The 14,927-nt window shown below is 39.0% G+C and overlaps 1 protein-coding gene across 5 annotated transcripts in view; it reads right to left on the bottom strand.

The window, feature by feature from the left end:
* The window catches only part of grid2 (glutamate receptor, ionotropic, delta 2), a 370,055-nt gene that overhangs the window by 111,133 nt on the left and 243,995 nt on the right, over window positions 1-14,927 (bottom strand). For all 5 annotated transcript variants that reach the window (XM_058636042.1, XM_058636038.1, XM_058636039.1 and 2 more), the window contains exons 7-8: window positions 11,729-11,890; window positions 7,706-7,825 (exon numbers count right to left, since the gene is read on the bottom strand). In XM_058636042.1, coding sequence (XP_058492025.1) covers window positions 7,706-7,825; window positions 11,729-11,890 — 282 coding nt within the window. The remainder of the gene's footprint in view (window positions 1-7,705; window positions 7,826-11,728; window positions 11,891-14,927) is intronic.

Genomic DNA, 14,927 nt, shown 5'->3' with positions numbered 1-14,927 from the left:
TCAGAGCAGAGCCTTATCATGTCTATTCATCGACACGTTACCAGCATTATCTTAAAAATCAGCATGCTTGTGCTTGGTTTCGTTGCACATAAATGGTCTCAGAGACGTGAAACGGGACTGACAGCGGAGCATCTGGGGAATAAAAATGTTCCTGGCTTGTCACAAAAGACGCGGCAGACGAGTAGCTGCTGGGCTAGTGTTTGGTGTCACCCATACTGTTTGCACAATGGGTGTTTTCATTTTTTTTTTTTTTTGACACCACAGAAATTCCCAACTGAGTTTTTGTGACAGGAGGTAAACATACTATCTCCGATATCTCAGCGTTTCCTTATTTGTTTACATTTCCTTGTCCCCCCCCCCCCCGCTTTACCGACTCTTCAGATTTTTGATATTTAACTTCTCCCTCACAAAACTTACACACACACACACAGAGAGACGCAAGAATTCGCATGCACTGCCACATTCAAACGGATCCAAGGACACCAGAGGCAGTTTGTCAGCTTCAATTTGTGTTCAGTGTCCACTGCGCTGTGGTCCCCCAGACTTGCTGGTCAGTGCATGCGTGCTCCCTGGTGATGGACACAGCCTTCCAGCCATAACAAATCACCAACATCAATCAAGCACAAAGAAGAAGCCCGCAAATAATCAAGTGTTCACAAGGTTAAAAGCCGCCATTACAAAGGTTACAAAAAATTGGCTTTTCTTGTGTTGCACTTCCGAGAGGAACAGGACATGACAAGCGTTAAGACAGAGGTCTACTTCCTCAGCACCTGCTTGACATAACTATGAGTTACAAGATGAGAAACCGCTAAACACTTAGCGCTCACGTGGTCAAAGTCAGGATTCATTTCATATTGCATTTTTAGTAGTGATATAAAGTCGCAATCATTGTGCAGAAGTCACAAAATAGAGTGTTTTTCTTTTCTTTTTGTTTATAGAAACGAGCCAAGTGAACTGTGAACTCTGAAGTATTGAACAAATTCAATCCGATTTGAAACATGTTAAAATAGTACTTTTTGCTCAGGTGTGTTTATATAGTTGGTGAAAACGTGATAAAAGACATGTTGAGAAAAGGATGTAAGCAGCTTTATATTGCACATTCGTATAACCTCTGTATATTATGTTTAAATATAGTAAAGGCAAAAGGCAGCAGCCCAAATGCTCCGTGTTCTAAGGGTCATGACAAAACAGAAACTATTCAGTATCTTTTGCTGCCAAAAACATCCACACAGCCACAGGATTTGTTTGGATTTTTCCATCATAAAAAAAAGCCAATCATTTTAATACATGTCAAGGTTTTCATACAACGCCATAAAGCATATTCCAAAAAACTTCAGAGCCTTTTTAACAGACACAATTACAGTGACGCACTCAGCCACCACATCAGGCCACATGTGACATTATCTTTGGAATGAAAAGAGTTTCCAAAATAAATTTGGTTTTTCTTTTTGACACGAACGAAACAGTACACTGAGCAGCATTTTGCACTAATAGTGAACAGTAAAAATTAAGAGTCTCTTCATAGCCGTTTGGTAAACCACACAGCTACTTTATGCCGTGCAGCAATGCAAAGGGAAAGGGAAAATTAGACTAAAGGGGAAGGGAGTGACAAGCCCAGAAAGTTTCTAAATTGGTACCTGTCAACCACTGTGTGTGTGTGTGTGTGTGTGTGTGTGGAAGAAGGAGAGGTTGTGAGGTCAGAATAATTCATCATTTTCATCAAATACTGGATTTCCATACATGAAGATGATGACTGAGCATGTCAGCACTTTGTCTAACGCATTTGCATTTTTGTCACCCATCACGCTTATCCTTTAATCCATGCGCTTCCTACTGTATCTCCTCTTCTTCAGCTTTCCGTATCCTTTCCATAATCTCTTAGCTGGCCTGAAGGTGGAGGAGACATGCTCAATAAAAATGTACATGCATATCTACCTAATGGGATGGAAAATTGGATATGTTTTCCTCTGTCACTATATACAGTACACGCCATTTACAATTGCATGTTTTTTTACTAAGATTTGCCTTCTTTCTCTCTCTAACATATTTAGTTTACTTATCTACTTCTCAAAGTCTAAATCCACTGCAACTCTTTGTGCCGCTCTCCGTTGTGGTACATCCTCTGTGACCTCCCTCTCTTTTCTTATCAACCCTCTCTATCCCAAGCTGTACGTTTTTACATCATGGTAATAATCGGTTTCCAGTGATGTTGCCTCTCATCTCATGTCCTTAAAATAGTGCTTGCTAACATGTGGTTCAGAGCTGCGTCCTTGCTCTTTTGCTCCACAATCAGGGAGCACATAATAAGCTGTTGTACGCTATCTGCACGATGTGTGGGAGGAATCTGAGACAACTTACCAATACAAAACATGTTAGACGTCATCATAACTAGATCTTTTATGTTTTAGCTCTAAAAGCAGAACTGGATTGTACTTATTTTGAAAAAGTTCAATTTCATATTTCATTGTAAAACAGGCTTTAGCCCTTTAAGACCTAAGCCTCAAAATGTCTGTTTGGACTTTTTTGCTTATTTTAACAAAAATGGACAAAAGAGTAAGTGCTTTTGTCCATTTTTACCAGAATAACTTTGAATATCTGGCAGTTATTATGTTAAAGTAGTGTATTAACGATTTAAAATGAAGAAGAAAACAAAGTTTTATTTAAAAACACACAATCAAAACACAATTTCCTGGCAAATTTGATATTTGAAAAGTATAAAACATATTTTAAATAACATCTGTCATGAGTCTTTGTTTAAATGTCCAAAAACAGGTCAAAAAAGGAAACTATGTACAGGCGTTTTTCCAACTCTCTCCTTTCTGGTGACAAAGACGCTGATTTGCCAGCTTCCTGCAACAGTGCAAGTGAAATTACCGCGATAACCACAATGTTTTGACGTCTAACTTCTCAGCTTTCAGAAACAGTTGGTATTTTTCCGATCGCACAAACCGTCGCGTAATTCCGGCAACGCAAACGTGTCGTCTGCGATATCCTCTGTGTTAAAGGGTTAAATGTAATTGAAATTCGAGGTTAGACTTGGATTGTATCAGTGAATGTTGCCTGGTGATGTGGGGATGATCAGTCAGTCGACACTCAAATGTCTAAATAGTTAATGGCAATGTAATAAATTATAGATGTTGTAATGTTTAAGTAATTAAAATGATATTTTGCCTCTGAAAATAAGCCACTATGAGTCCTACAATATTTATTTTTGCTGCTGCATTGTAGTTGTATAGATATGTCATTCCTAAGGAACATGGTTGCTTTGGGTCCTATAGTCAACATTATTATGGGCTCATATTGCAGACATGTTTGATTAGAAGAGCTAATATCTGAAACACCTGAAATACCTGCACCAGGATATTAATCTGTCGGTCAATAACACGTACGTGTTTTTAGGAGAAACAAGAAACAATGCTGCAGGTGGCTGTTTCTCCAAAATGCCACAAGAAAATGCTCCTCATTCCATTCCTTAATTTCCAATCCAAAGTGTCTGAAGTCACACATAAACACAATGTCAAAGAAAAATGATGAAATAAAATGTACTGTGCATTTTATTTCATCCTATCTGACACTGACTAGAAGAAAAACTGAAAATGCATTAAACAAACACTTATGTGCTGTGAATAAATAAAAGATTAATCTCTGGTTTTTTTTAGGACGAGCACTCACAAACACTCACTGCTATTCCTTCCACATAGCGGAAGACTGCATAGATTACTTTGTAAACTATGTTTGCCTGTGGATAATATGCATTTCCTGGTTTTGCTGAATTAAATCTAATATAATGAATTTGTGTGTCACTATGGTTTAGCCCATATGAAATGAAGTTTGTGTTGTTTTGCCTAACCTGATGTGAGAGCCAGTAGTTTTCAGTGCTCTGTACTGATGGTGAAGTACACCGACTTTAATTGCCATGCAAAGACAAAGCAAACATGACAGAAGATTAATGAGAGTGTGTGTGTGTCCGTGTGCACGAGGGGGGCTTGCGTGTGCTCCCAAGTGAACTGCAGCGATTACGTGTGTTTAAGCCGCTGGGCACATTAAGCCATCATGATGACCAAAATGTCTTCCAATAGTTGCAAACGTGCATTGGAAGGAAAGGCTTCTTGCACGGTGACAGCACTGTAGGGGGAGGGGGGGGCGGTCCTCTGACTCTCTGCAGTCACTTAACATAATTTACCACATGTGTCAGGCGAGACCGAAAATGATAATTGAAGATGACCTCAATTTAAGAAACGCTGCCATTTGCAGGCCATTGATTCTTACCGAGAAAAGGGATATTTCTGTTTCTCGACTAAAAGATGGAGAACGCTGACGTGACAGAAAGGAGAGCGCGAGCAGATGTGAGGGGAAAGGCAACGTAATGATGGGACTCAATTATGACCTGGGCCGTCATTCTTATCTATTGTAGAGGGTCTGGAAAGATTGGGTCATCCATCGCTATCGTTAGCTGCCTCTCTCTCTTGCTCTTATGCCTGTTTCATTTTACCTTTCTCCTCTTCACTTGAACCCCTTTCCTGAATTGAACACTGCATCCGTCTTCCTCCCACTCCCCCCCCCCATGCTTTTTTTTTTATTTCCTGCTCAGCTACCCGCTTTTAGTGTGCAGGCTCTAAAATATAAATCCAATGGCATTTTACCTATTTGAAGCCATTACAGATGTTGCAGATAGCTAACGAAGCAATTACACACGGCAGCCATGTCACGTCTATATAAGAAAGCAGTGGAGCCTCCTACGCCTGTACATACGTGGAGCGAGAGATAGGCTCCTATGGAAGAGGGTAATGGAGCAGAGAGCCAATTCTACCATAGTGCAACTGTAATAATTATGACTGATCTCAGGTGTCTGCTATTACCATTATCAGTAGACAACTGTATGCATATGTGTTAAGTATGATGGGGATAAACGACATGACAGTGTGTTGGTTAAACTGGGGAGAGCTGGGAGATAGGAAGAGGGATCAAGGGAGGGTAGAACGAGAAGGGCGTTGGAGATGAAGAGAGTTCCTCAGAAGGATAAGTAAGAAAAAACCCATATTTGTTTATAATTCAGAAACCCTTAGAGATTGGATGGCTATCCTACTGTATATGAAATACATGGGGGACACACCCATTATCCATAATTTGTCCATGTCGTGAAAGTAGTCTGGTACAAGAGAAATACATTTCATAGAGTATGAGAGGGAATGCATGAGAGGAAGAGAGACATGGTCTATAACTTATTTAGCAAAAAAAAACAACGGTAATTGAATTTCTTGGAGAAGCGTTGGAAATCTATTCAAGGAAAGGTCACTGTCTGGTGAAACCTCCGTGTCCGCAAACCGTTAGAACACAAAATCACCACCGAGTAAATAATAGAACAAACGGTCGCTCTACGAAAGGTTTGCAATCGTCAGGGATCAAATATTTACTTGATAAGTATTTTACTGTTTCAACTGACCGAGGGGAATTATTCTATGCAGGCTAGTTTTAAAATGTTGTCGCACAGACTTCAGACAGAAGCAGTAGTTCACATGGCGAACAGAGAAAATATGCAAATGACTACACACTAAATCATATACATATAAGCATATAAGGCCCAAACTGCAGTGAACAGACCTTCAACTGATGGATTGGAGGTTATTCAAGGTGGGACATATTGCCAACTCCCTCTTAGGCTGAGTTGTGGCTCCATCAGGGACAGACCTGCTGCACTATACCTTTGCACCTATATGTATATTCAAATTTTAATTGAGCCACTTGGTGGTAAGATTTACATATATCAAACTGTGAAACGTTGCATTAAATATATAAATAATAATGATTTAAAAATAAATTAAAAATGATTGCACATTGCTTCACCCCTCCCCCCCCCGCCCGCCAAGTTACACTCATGTTATTAAATCCAAGTTATTGCTGCCGCTAATTGCTTCATGTTGCCTTATTGCAAGCAGATTCATGACGTATAAGTTAATCGCATTAAACATTATTACTGCTCCATAATAAACCGAGCTTGAACACAATTTTCAAATGGGTTTAGTTATGCCGACAGGTGTGTGTCCACAACACTGTTAGAGAGCGTTATTTATGAGGAGTTTACATTGGTCTGATTGAGATGAAACGGCATTACACAAAGGAAGATGTTAACCTGGGGTGAGAGAGACAGGTTATCTTTCATAATCATCAATTATTCTGCAACATGTGAACATGAGCAGGAACAGCCCGAGATGGATTGATATTCTCATCGCATTCTAGGGATTTAATGTTCTTTTAGCATTTCCACAGACTGTGGGTCAACAAAGGACATTCCTCTGTCTCTCTTTTTTTTTTCTTCTTCTGGGTTGGGGCGGTCAGAGCAGTTATTTTATATTAACCTTTTCTCTAGCTTGACATTCTATATATCTGCTGCGCTTTTATTGCAGGTTAGATGTTCTGCATGAACACCATTTTAGAGGGCTCCTCATCATTTTGAAAGGCTACAAAGGAAAGTTAATATACTGGCCGTCTGAGAGAATAATAAGCCGCTCTTTAGTCATTTGATGCCATGTATAGATTTAATTGAATCCCGACGACGGCACAACAAAATGCTAAGTGTCGCGGGCGACTGTGGTCGGGAATACTGTATCACAAGTGCCTTAATTCCCTCAGAAGTAATTAGAGGTAATTGGGCCTTAATGTAATTACGCTGCGCTTTAAAGATTAATTTTTGTCTATGACGGCCGTGCCGTGTTATGTTGCTGTCTCACCACATTATGCATAATCACATTTCACTATCTCAACTGTTATCTGTGAAGAGTTCCCTGTGTCTGTGTGTTTGTGTGTGTGTGTGTGTGTGTGTGGTATTTGTGAAATGCAAATGTGTATTTGTACATTCACCATTTTTAGGACATGAGCTTAGAGTCCCTTGCATTTATTTTTAAAGAAACAACACAACCACGCCTGCACATGTGCAGATGACTGATAAGTTTGCGAATGTTTGTCAGGGGGAGGAGTATCATTCAGGAGACCTATTAAAGTTCATTATGCATGTGTCTAGGGGGCAACTGAAGCAATTATGTCAGGATGCAGAATTGACACACACACACACACAAACCATTGTACTGAAGTTTGTAAGGGCAACCAAAGTAATCTTTCTGTCTTGATTATGTTTTATCTGTGAACTGCAAAAAGAATAAAACAATATAAACAATATAAATAATATAATATTATTATAATAATAATAATAATAATATAAATATCATGATACCATGTCGACAAGTTCACAGGTGAAATATCTCTCTCTGATTCGGAGAGAAATGATATATACCTGCTTTACCATTCTTGGTGAATTCGACTGTTTGCAGTGGTAATAAAAGGTAAAAAGGGCAAAAAGGTAAGTTGTTGGGTCGATGCTATATTAAAAAGAAATAAACAAGCAACCAGACATGGAAATCAAAGAATACGCCGGCAAACTGTGAAGTTATAGGTTGGGGGGGGGGGACTTAATAAAAGAAGAAGATGTGAATACAAAAGGGAAGCCCCGTTGCATATTAGTTACAGCCACAAGCTACAAAAAATACCTGAATTTGAATGAGATGCAAATAATGTAGAGAGCAGGTGCACTGACGTTCCCCGGTAAATGTAAGAATTATGTAAATCCACTCTATGAGTCTCCTGCAAAAATGAGTCGCCTGTCCCCCTCCTCCACAATACACCACACAGGGATGCTGTTTCAAGTACTTACCCTGCTGACTCCTCTTCCTCGGTCTTCTCCATAATTTGTTCCCAGGATTTCAAAGAAGATGTTGGGGTTGGAGCCGTTGTCGGTGAACTCCAGGAAACTCGTGAGGCCGCTCACTCCAAACTGCAAGGACAAGATGGAGTTGAGCGCATTTTCGTCGCTGGTTCTTTAGTAAATGCGATACTTAGTCGTACTGTTGCCGTGATCTGCATCACAATAACTGCGGTTGCAATAGTTTGTAACAACTTGAAAAGTCTATTAAAAAATAAAAAATAAATGATGGCCTTCTGTTCAAAATGAAACTGAATTCTGAATCATCTAATCGCTTTTATAAAATGATGCAATCTCTCCAGCAAATTCAGGCAATGAATGAGCAAAATTGACTTTATCTTAACTCATATTCATGTGTGTAGGTGTACATACCCAACAAGGACATATAGTATATATAATATGATCCATTAAGAGCATTAATATGCCATATGGTAATTCATCTGCTTCAACATACAAGTATAACGTTTCCATATTTAATTGCTTCTTCCCCCCCAAGGAAGACATGCACACGCATGCATTCACACAATACAGTTCATGTTTATTTAAACCTTTTATAATGAGTCAGTTAATTATTGTGCTCCCTCAGTATTGGCAACAACATCTTCATCACTATTACCTTTACTTTACTCGTGCCAGGTGCAAATGAGCATTGCCTGGAATAATTAGTGTAGAAGACTGAGCAAAAGGACAGAAAAAGACTTCCGTGTTTGAAAGCTTCTCAAAATAAAAATAAAGTTAATGTCCCTGTCTTTCAGTAAAGGCATTATTAATCTTGAAGAGTTGAGCGCGGACGCTGAAAGCTTTTTCGCTCAAAATAGTGGCACGCAGTGAAGCACTAAAACTCTTTGTTTTTGGTGCTATTTTTGTGTTTGCGTGACTACTTCCCACTGTTCTGTACCTGAAGCATTCATTGTTCCTATACAATGACAAGAAAGGCTTTCTTTTCTATTCTATTCTATGAGATTCTTCGGGTTGCGTCGCAGGCCTGACTTACTGTCCCAGTAAATTTTAAAATGAACTCTGAATGAGTTCCTCACACTGAAATATGGACGCTTTGCATAGCAGCCACTGTGAGGGTCGAGATAAAGTCTACAAACAAATGAAACGCACGCTTCTCTGCAACTTATTACCATCTATGAAGTCACTGAACAGCAGATAACAACATCAATAGCTGCAAATTAGTATTTAGAATGGCACCAGGTACCAAAACACTGATTAAACACACAGGCACAGACAGTAAGTAAAGCTCACTCTTGTTGATGCAACGGAAAATGAAACGATTGAGTGTGATGCCAAGCTGTTGAAGTGAACTATATTACTGCTCAGGGCTCTTCAACACTGCTCTGTTGAGACATCAGGGTTGGTTTAACAGCCTGGATTGGCTGATGAAAACCCCAGACTGATTTCAAGGTGAACTACAAAGATAGCTATGAAAGCCATCACGCTGTATTTATTATTGTCTGACACTAATCCTTAATTAGCATTTCACTTGGCCTCATCATTCAGTCAAACTGCCATCCCCGGAGTATTTTTTTCTTTTTTTTTCTTTTATTGACACCAAAACAGAGGGTGTTGATCCATTTGATTTGAACAGTGATCAAAGTGTTGCCAAACACAAGGTGAAACGCAGAGATTCACAAAATCCCGGCAGCAGGATGAAAAACCTCTATCTCCAAAAAGTCAAGTGTTCAGAAACGGAGGATAACTTGCTGATTGAAGAATGTGTTCTTTTTTTTTTTAGAAAAAAAAAGGTATGGAGTCATTCAAACTGATAAGCACTAAGGTCATGAATCTGCTGAGGAGGAAAGAATGTCTCAGACTTTCACTTGAAATAATTATCAAACTCTTACTCCAGGTCCTGGATGACATTGATTCAGTTTGGAGTTCTTGTTGTAGTTCTTGCTGGATTCCGCTTTCCTAGTTCCTGTTTGCTAGTTCATATTTTTTGTAAATGCTTAGTTTTAATTTAGTTTTAGTGTTAGTTTTTTGTAATATGAAGTATTTGCCAGGTGCAAGATGCAAAAATGGTCATAGTAAGTATTGTGTCCTGCAAAAGATAAAGAAGAAATTAGCCTGCAGTGCAAAAAGTGCATTATACTGCTGAGGTTGACTGCAGTTAGAGTGAAAGGTAAAAATCAAATAGCAAAGAGACTAAAGACACATGAACATAACATAAATAATAAATAACCCTCATGAGACACATCTACCAACTACATAAGAAATGTTATGTTTACCTTGCTATAGCCTTATGTCCCCCATTGTAAACAAAAACAAATTGAAAACATTTCATTATGAATGAAAATAAAACCTTTGGAAAAATAAATACACTTCATATGAACCCAAAAGGTTTACAATTCTTCTACAGTTTGAGTTAGTTTTATAAACACACCATTTAGTTTGAATTAGTTATTGGGTTGTTTTTTTTTTTTTTTTTAAGAAAAATGTTTTTCAGGTTTATTTTTCGTTTTGTTTAGGTTTCTCCGTTTTTGCCTTTGCCATCATCTGCTGCTTTGTTTACTTTTGCCTTTTGTGTTGTGTTTATTGCTTTATTCTATACCACATGTGTGTCCTGCAAACTTACAAAGAATGGTTGCCTCATTTAGAGCCACCACCATGTCATTCCTCATCCATGGAGGATTTTAATTAAACCCCAGAGAAGCCAAAGTATAAATTAATTTGGCAGCCATGATTGTATCTCGCCTGTTTTAACTAGTACTGCTTCTGCCAAGTAACAATAGTGCTTGTTCTCAAAAATGTTATGTAATGAGCACACTGTCTTGACATGCAAATATGTGCTCTCTAAATGAAGTGGGAGAAAAGCATTTTACCCACTGCTAAAAAGCACACATGGGACTCATCTATAAATAGGACAAAAATGGAAATTGTGTTTAGAGTGTATATTGTAGTTGGGAAAAGAGAGTGAGCAAATGCTTTTGCTTTCAACAGAGGAAATAAGGAAATAAGGTTCAGCTTCAGCCGTGCAAAGTTGTTTTCTGCTGTTAGGCGATACTTTTCCCCCTCAAATATATTTAGATTGCCTTTTAGAATAAAGTGTATCTTTGCGTTTCAAGAAAAAAAACAAAACTGTTGAGCTATTTTTAACAGGCTCGGACACGGCTACAACATCGCGCAGCGGTAGAGCACGGCAGGAGTCTGATGAAACAGATGGTTGGTCCTCAAACTGAGAATAGATGTAGGTGACTTTGGGTCACTAGGATCAACAACACTTCAAAAAAGAAATGAGTTTGACCAACTGTCGAGTATACATTTAACAGACTATAACCCTATGAAAAAGGGTTGATAAGTTCCTGATTTCTTTAATTATACTGTGTTAAAGTACACTCTATAATTATACCCACATTATAGGTTTTAGGCAGGTGCACAAACATGCTGTAAAATCTAACTCAAATCAATACTTGGTGTATTTGAAGGAACTAGGCAGGTAGGTTGTTCCAAAGCCGGTCTACCTCCATCCTGACCGTACTGCACCATTTCACTGCGTCTACGTTCCACTCAGTGGAAACACAGCTTTGGTCACACTGACTTTGACCTTTGAACCTTCAAATTCAAACGACTTCATTTTTGAGTAGAAGTGAATCATTGTACCAAAAATGAAAGAAATCCCCTGAGAGCATTCCTGAGATATCATGACAACGAGAGCAGGACGAAAGAGAAAAGGAAAGAAAAAATGCAAAGGCATCATGACGTAAAAACACTGTCACACTGTGCATTTAACACACAACAAAAAAAAGCCTCCATGGGCACTGCCATTTCCGAAAATGATGTCACAGCTCATGAACTCTTCGGGAGTATGAGACCGTAAACACAAGAGGACGTTATATCATGCACACGCTCTGGTTTGAAAGAAGCATTCACGCAGTGGTATTCAAGTGTGAACGGCGACATACAAAATTTATACCCTCCTTTCAGACTTCATTTGTTCATTTATTTATTTATTTTTTTTCTTTCCCATACCTTTTTAACAGTATCCAGCATACTCTTGCCTCCTTGCCATGGTTTGGAGCTCTTTCTGATGCAGCTCAGACTGGCCATGCTGTGCCACTTCCTGTCCTCCAGTTTCCTGTGAAAGGTATTGGCCAGCAGCAACACAGTGTCGTAGATGTAGCGGTTGGTAATCTACAGGAAAGGAAAAGCCGAGAGAAAGAGATGGGGAAAATACACATTATGCATTATTAAGTAGAAAGAAGTTGCTTGACTGAGGATGTGCGACTTTCATGTTTTGTTTCTCTTATTCTTTTTTTTTTGTTTGTTTTTGCTCCTTAAACATGAAAAAACAGATAGATAGATTCCCAGATGGAATTTGGGAATCGATATCAGTAGGTATCGGTCCGATACTGGTCAAAACCACTGGATCGGATATTGGACCGATACAAATTTAGAATCCAATATAATCCAAAAAATCCTACATGTCAAATGCTTCACTCTGCACAGACTGTAAAAATGTCAATAATATAAAATTTGGGCATCGATATCGGTACATACCGGTATCGGTCCGATACTGGTCAAAATCACTGCATCGGATATTGGACCGATACAAATTTAGAATCCAATATAATCCAAAAAAATCCTACATGTCAAATGCTTCACTCTGCACAGACTGTAAAAATGTCAATAATATAAAATTTGGGCATCGATATCGGTACATACCGGTATCGGTCCGATACTGGTCAAAATCACTGCATCGGATATTGGACCGATACAAATTTAGAATCCAATATAATCCAAAAAAATCCTACATGTCAAATGCTTCACTCACTGTAAAAATGTCAATAAAATAAAAAATAAAAAATCAGCAAAACCATTTTAGCTGAGTCATGTTTGGACTGTTTATTACTTCTTTTTATGACACAGTTGGAGAATTATGTCTTTGAAATGACTCGGCACAAATGTGTCGTTGACAGCTTCACAGCTCATACATGGTCTAAAACGGCTGGATCTAGATACTCAAGTTTTTGATTTCTTGTATCGTCCCAGCCGTATCTGTAACACGTCCCTACAGTCACTTCACATAAAGACTTCCTCACACAGAACAATCATTTTAGGGGTGACATGCACTCAGACCTAAGCGGCATCAGAATGAGGCGGAGGCATGAGGCAGAAAACCGTGATTGATCACTGTGTGATCTACTGGGTCTCTTGCCTCCATGTTAATGAGAGTGTAATAAACAGATTGACCATAACAGGTGTGAGTCAGTGCACACGCGTATGATATATACCCACTAATCTTAATGCACACACAGTGGCACAATTATATAGAATTAAAAGCCATTAGCTAAGTAACAATGCCTTTCACTTATCAGCAATGACACACAAGAGCACACGCGTAGGAAATGGCTTCGCTTTCTCTACTGCAGAAACGCAGCAATTCACTCGCAGAGAATTTTCACGTCTGTTCAGCGTTTGTTATGCTAACATAAGAATGTTTGCCCTCAGCTCTGCAACAGCAACTAAGGATTATTTTCATAAATCGGTGAACCTGTCGATTGTTTCACGATGAATCCAGAAATGATTTGGTCCTTAAAATGTCGACTGGTGTTTCCCAAACCTCGAAATGATGATCTCAGATGTCGTGTTTTGCACACACACCAACATTTTGCAGTTTTAAAGGATTTCTTTGTCAAACGGAGCAACGAAACCAGAAAATATTCCCATTTAAGCAGCTGAAAATTCTTTAAAGAAGACACTCAAACCAATTAATCAATTATCAAAATAATGCATTGTCAATTAATAATCTTTTTTTCAGTCATTTAAATTTAAAACAGTCGGATGAAAAGAGGAAAATATTTAAATGCATCACAAATCATGTGCTGTTACTGAATGACATGTGTGTCAATGCTTTGAAATGAATAGCACCAAATGACTGCACCGTTAGATTAGAAATATTAAATGGGGGGAAAAAAAGCAATCAAAAAAGAATTCCAGTGATCTATGTGTTCATTGAAATGCTGACAACAGCAGAAAGAAAGGAAACACACTTCCACCGTTTTGTCTTAGTGTTTCATTAGTTGTCTCTGTCTGACTATCATTCCTTCCATCTGCCTCATCCTTTTTTCTCTGGAAATTGAAGTGATTCTACCACGGGTCTCTTTGGGGAACTTCAATGATCAGTGGGCTCTCTGCACTTCAGGCAAGCCGAGGCGTGTGTGTGTGTGTGCGTGTGTGTGTGTGTGTGTGCGTGCGTGTTTGTGTGGTCGGCTTGAGCAGATGTGCTTCAGTGCAGTGTGAAATTGGGCTTTTGGGCCACTCTCTGACCGCTGAGCTGATCTGCCTCCTCTTTTTCTATGTTTATCTCTCTCTGTGATCCATTGTTTCCTTTTTCTCTTTAATTCAACCTCTCACAAACACACACACAAACACACACACAATGTCAAAATGAATGTGTGTAAAGTGTTTCTCAACTGTGCAAACACAATAATTACTCTCACCGTCTTTGCCAAATAAAAACACTGCCCATGACTGTAATGAATAGCATGCACACACTGGTTTCCATGACGACATTACATTGACTTACATCCATTTACTGGACACTTACTCTAACTTTAACCAGAATTACTAGTACCCTGACCCTCACACTAACCTTAGCCTAACTTTAAAACACCTTAAAATGTTATGGGGACTTGCTTTTTGTCCCCCTTAAGGAAGACAATACTCCATAATGTGACTGTGTAAATGCATTTAGGTCCCCACAACCTAAGCAATACCAGGTACACACACACACACAACAACATACCACACTCTCTTCCACCCATAGTGAACATCTAGTGGGGAACTGCCTTAGGATTTGACCGGGAGATATGGCCATAAACATGAGGAACGTACTTCTTCAACTTTCATCAAAATGTGTCCATGGGCGTCTTGTGCATCCACATAAATCAACGGCACATTCATTTGATTTCAATTTTCTTTTTTTTTTTGTCGTGACAACTAAATAAGAGTGTGTTCCTTTACCCACGCGCTGTTTGATGGCAGCTTGATGACTCACATAAACACAGAGAGGGGATGATAATTGCATACACATTGCCGTGCTCCCGTGGAGACACACACACACAAAGAAAACTACTAAGGAAAGCAAATGTATGAGGACAAAGAAAAAAAGCCGTCACTGTGTTCTCCGTGATCCCACTTTGAGTTGTGTGGTCACATAAGCAGCTCA

The sequence above is a fragment of the Solea solea genome, chromosome 8, assembly GCF_958295425.1.
Source record: "Solea solea chromosome 8, fSolSol10.1, whole genome shotgun sequence".
Classification (NCBI taxonomy): domain Eukaryota; kingdom Metazoa; phylum Chordata; class Actinopteri; order Pleuronectiformes; family Soleidae; genus Solea; species Solea solea.
Note: the sequence above shows the minus strand (reverse complement) of the source record. Positions and strands in the feature narration are given on the sequence as shown.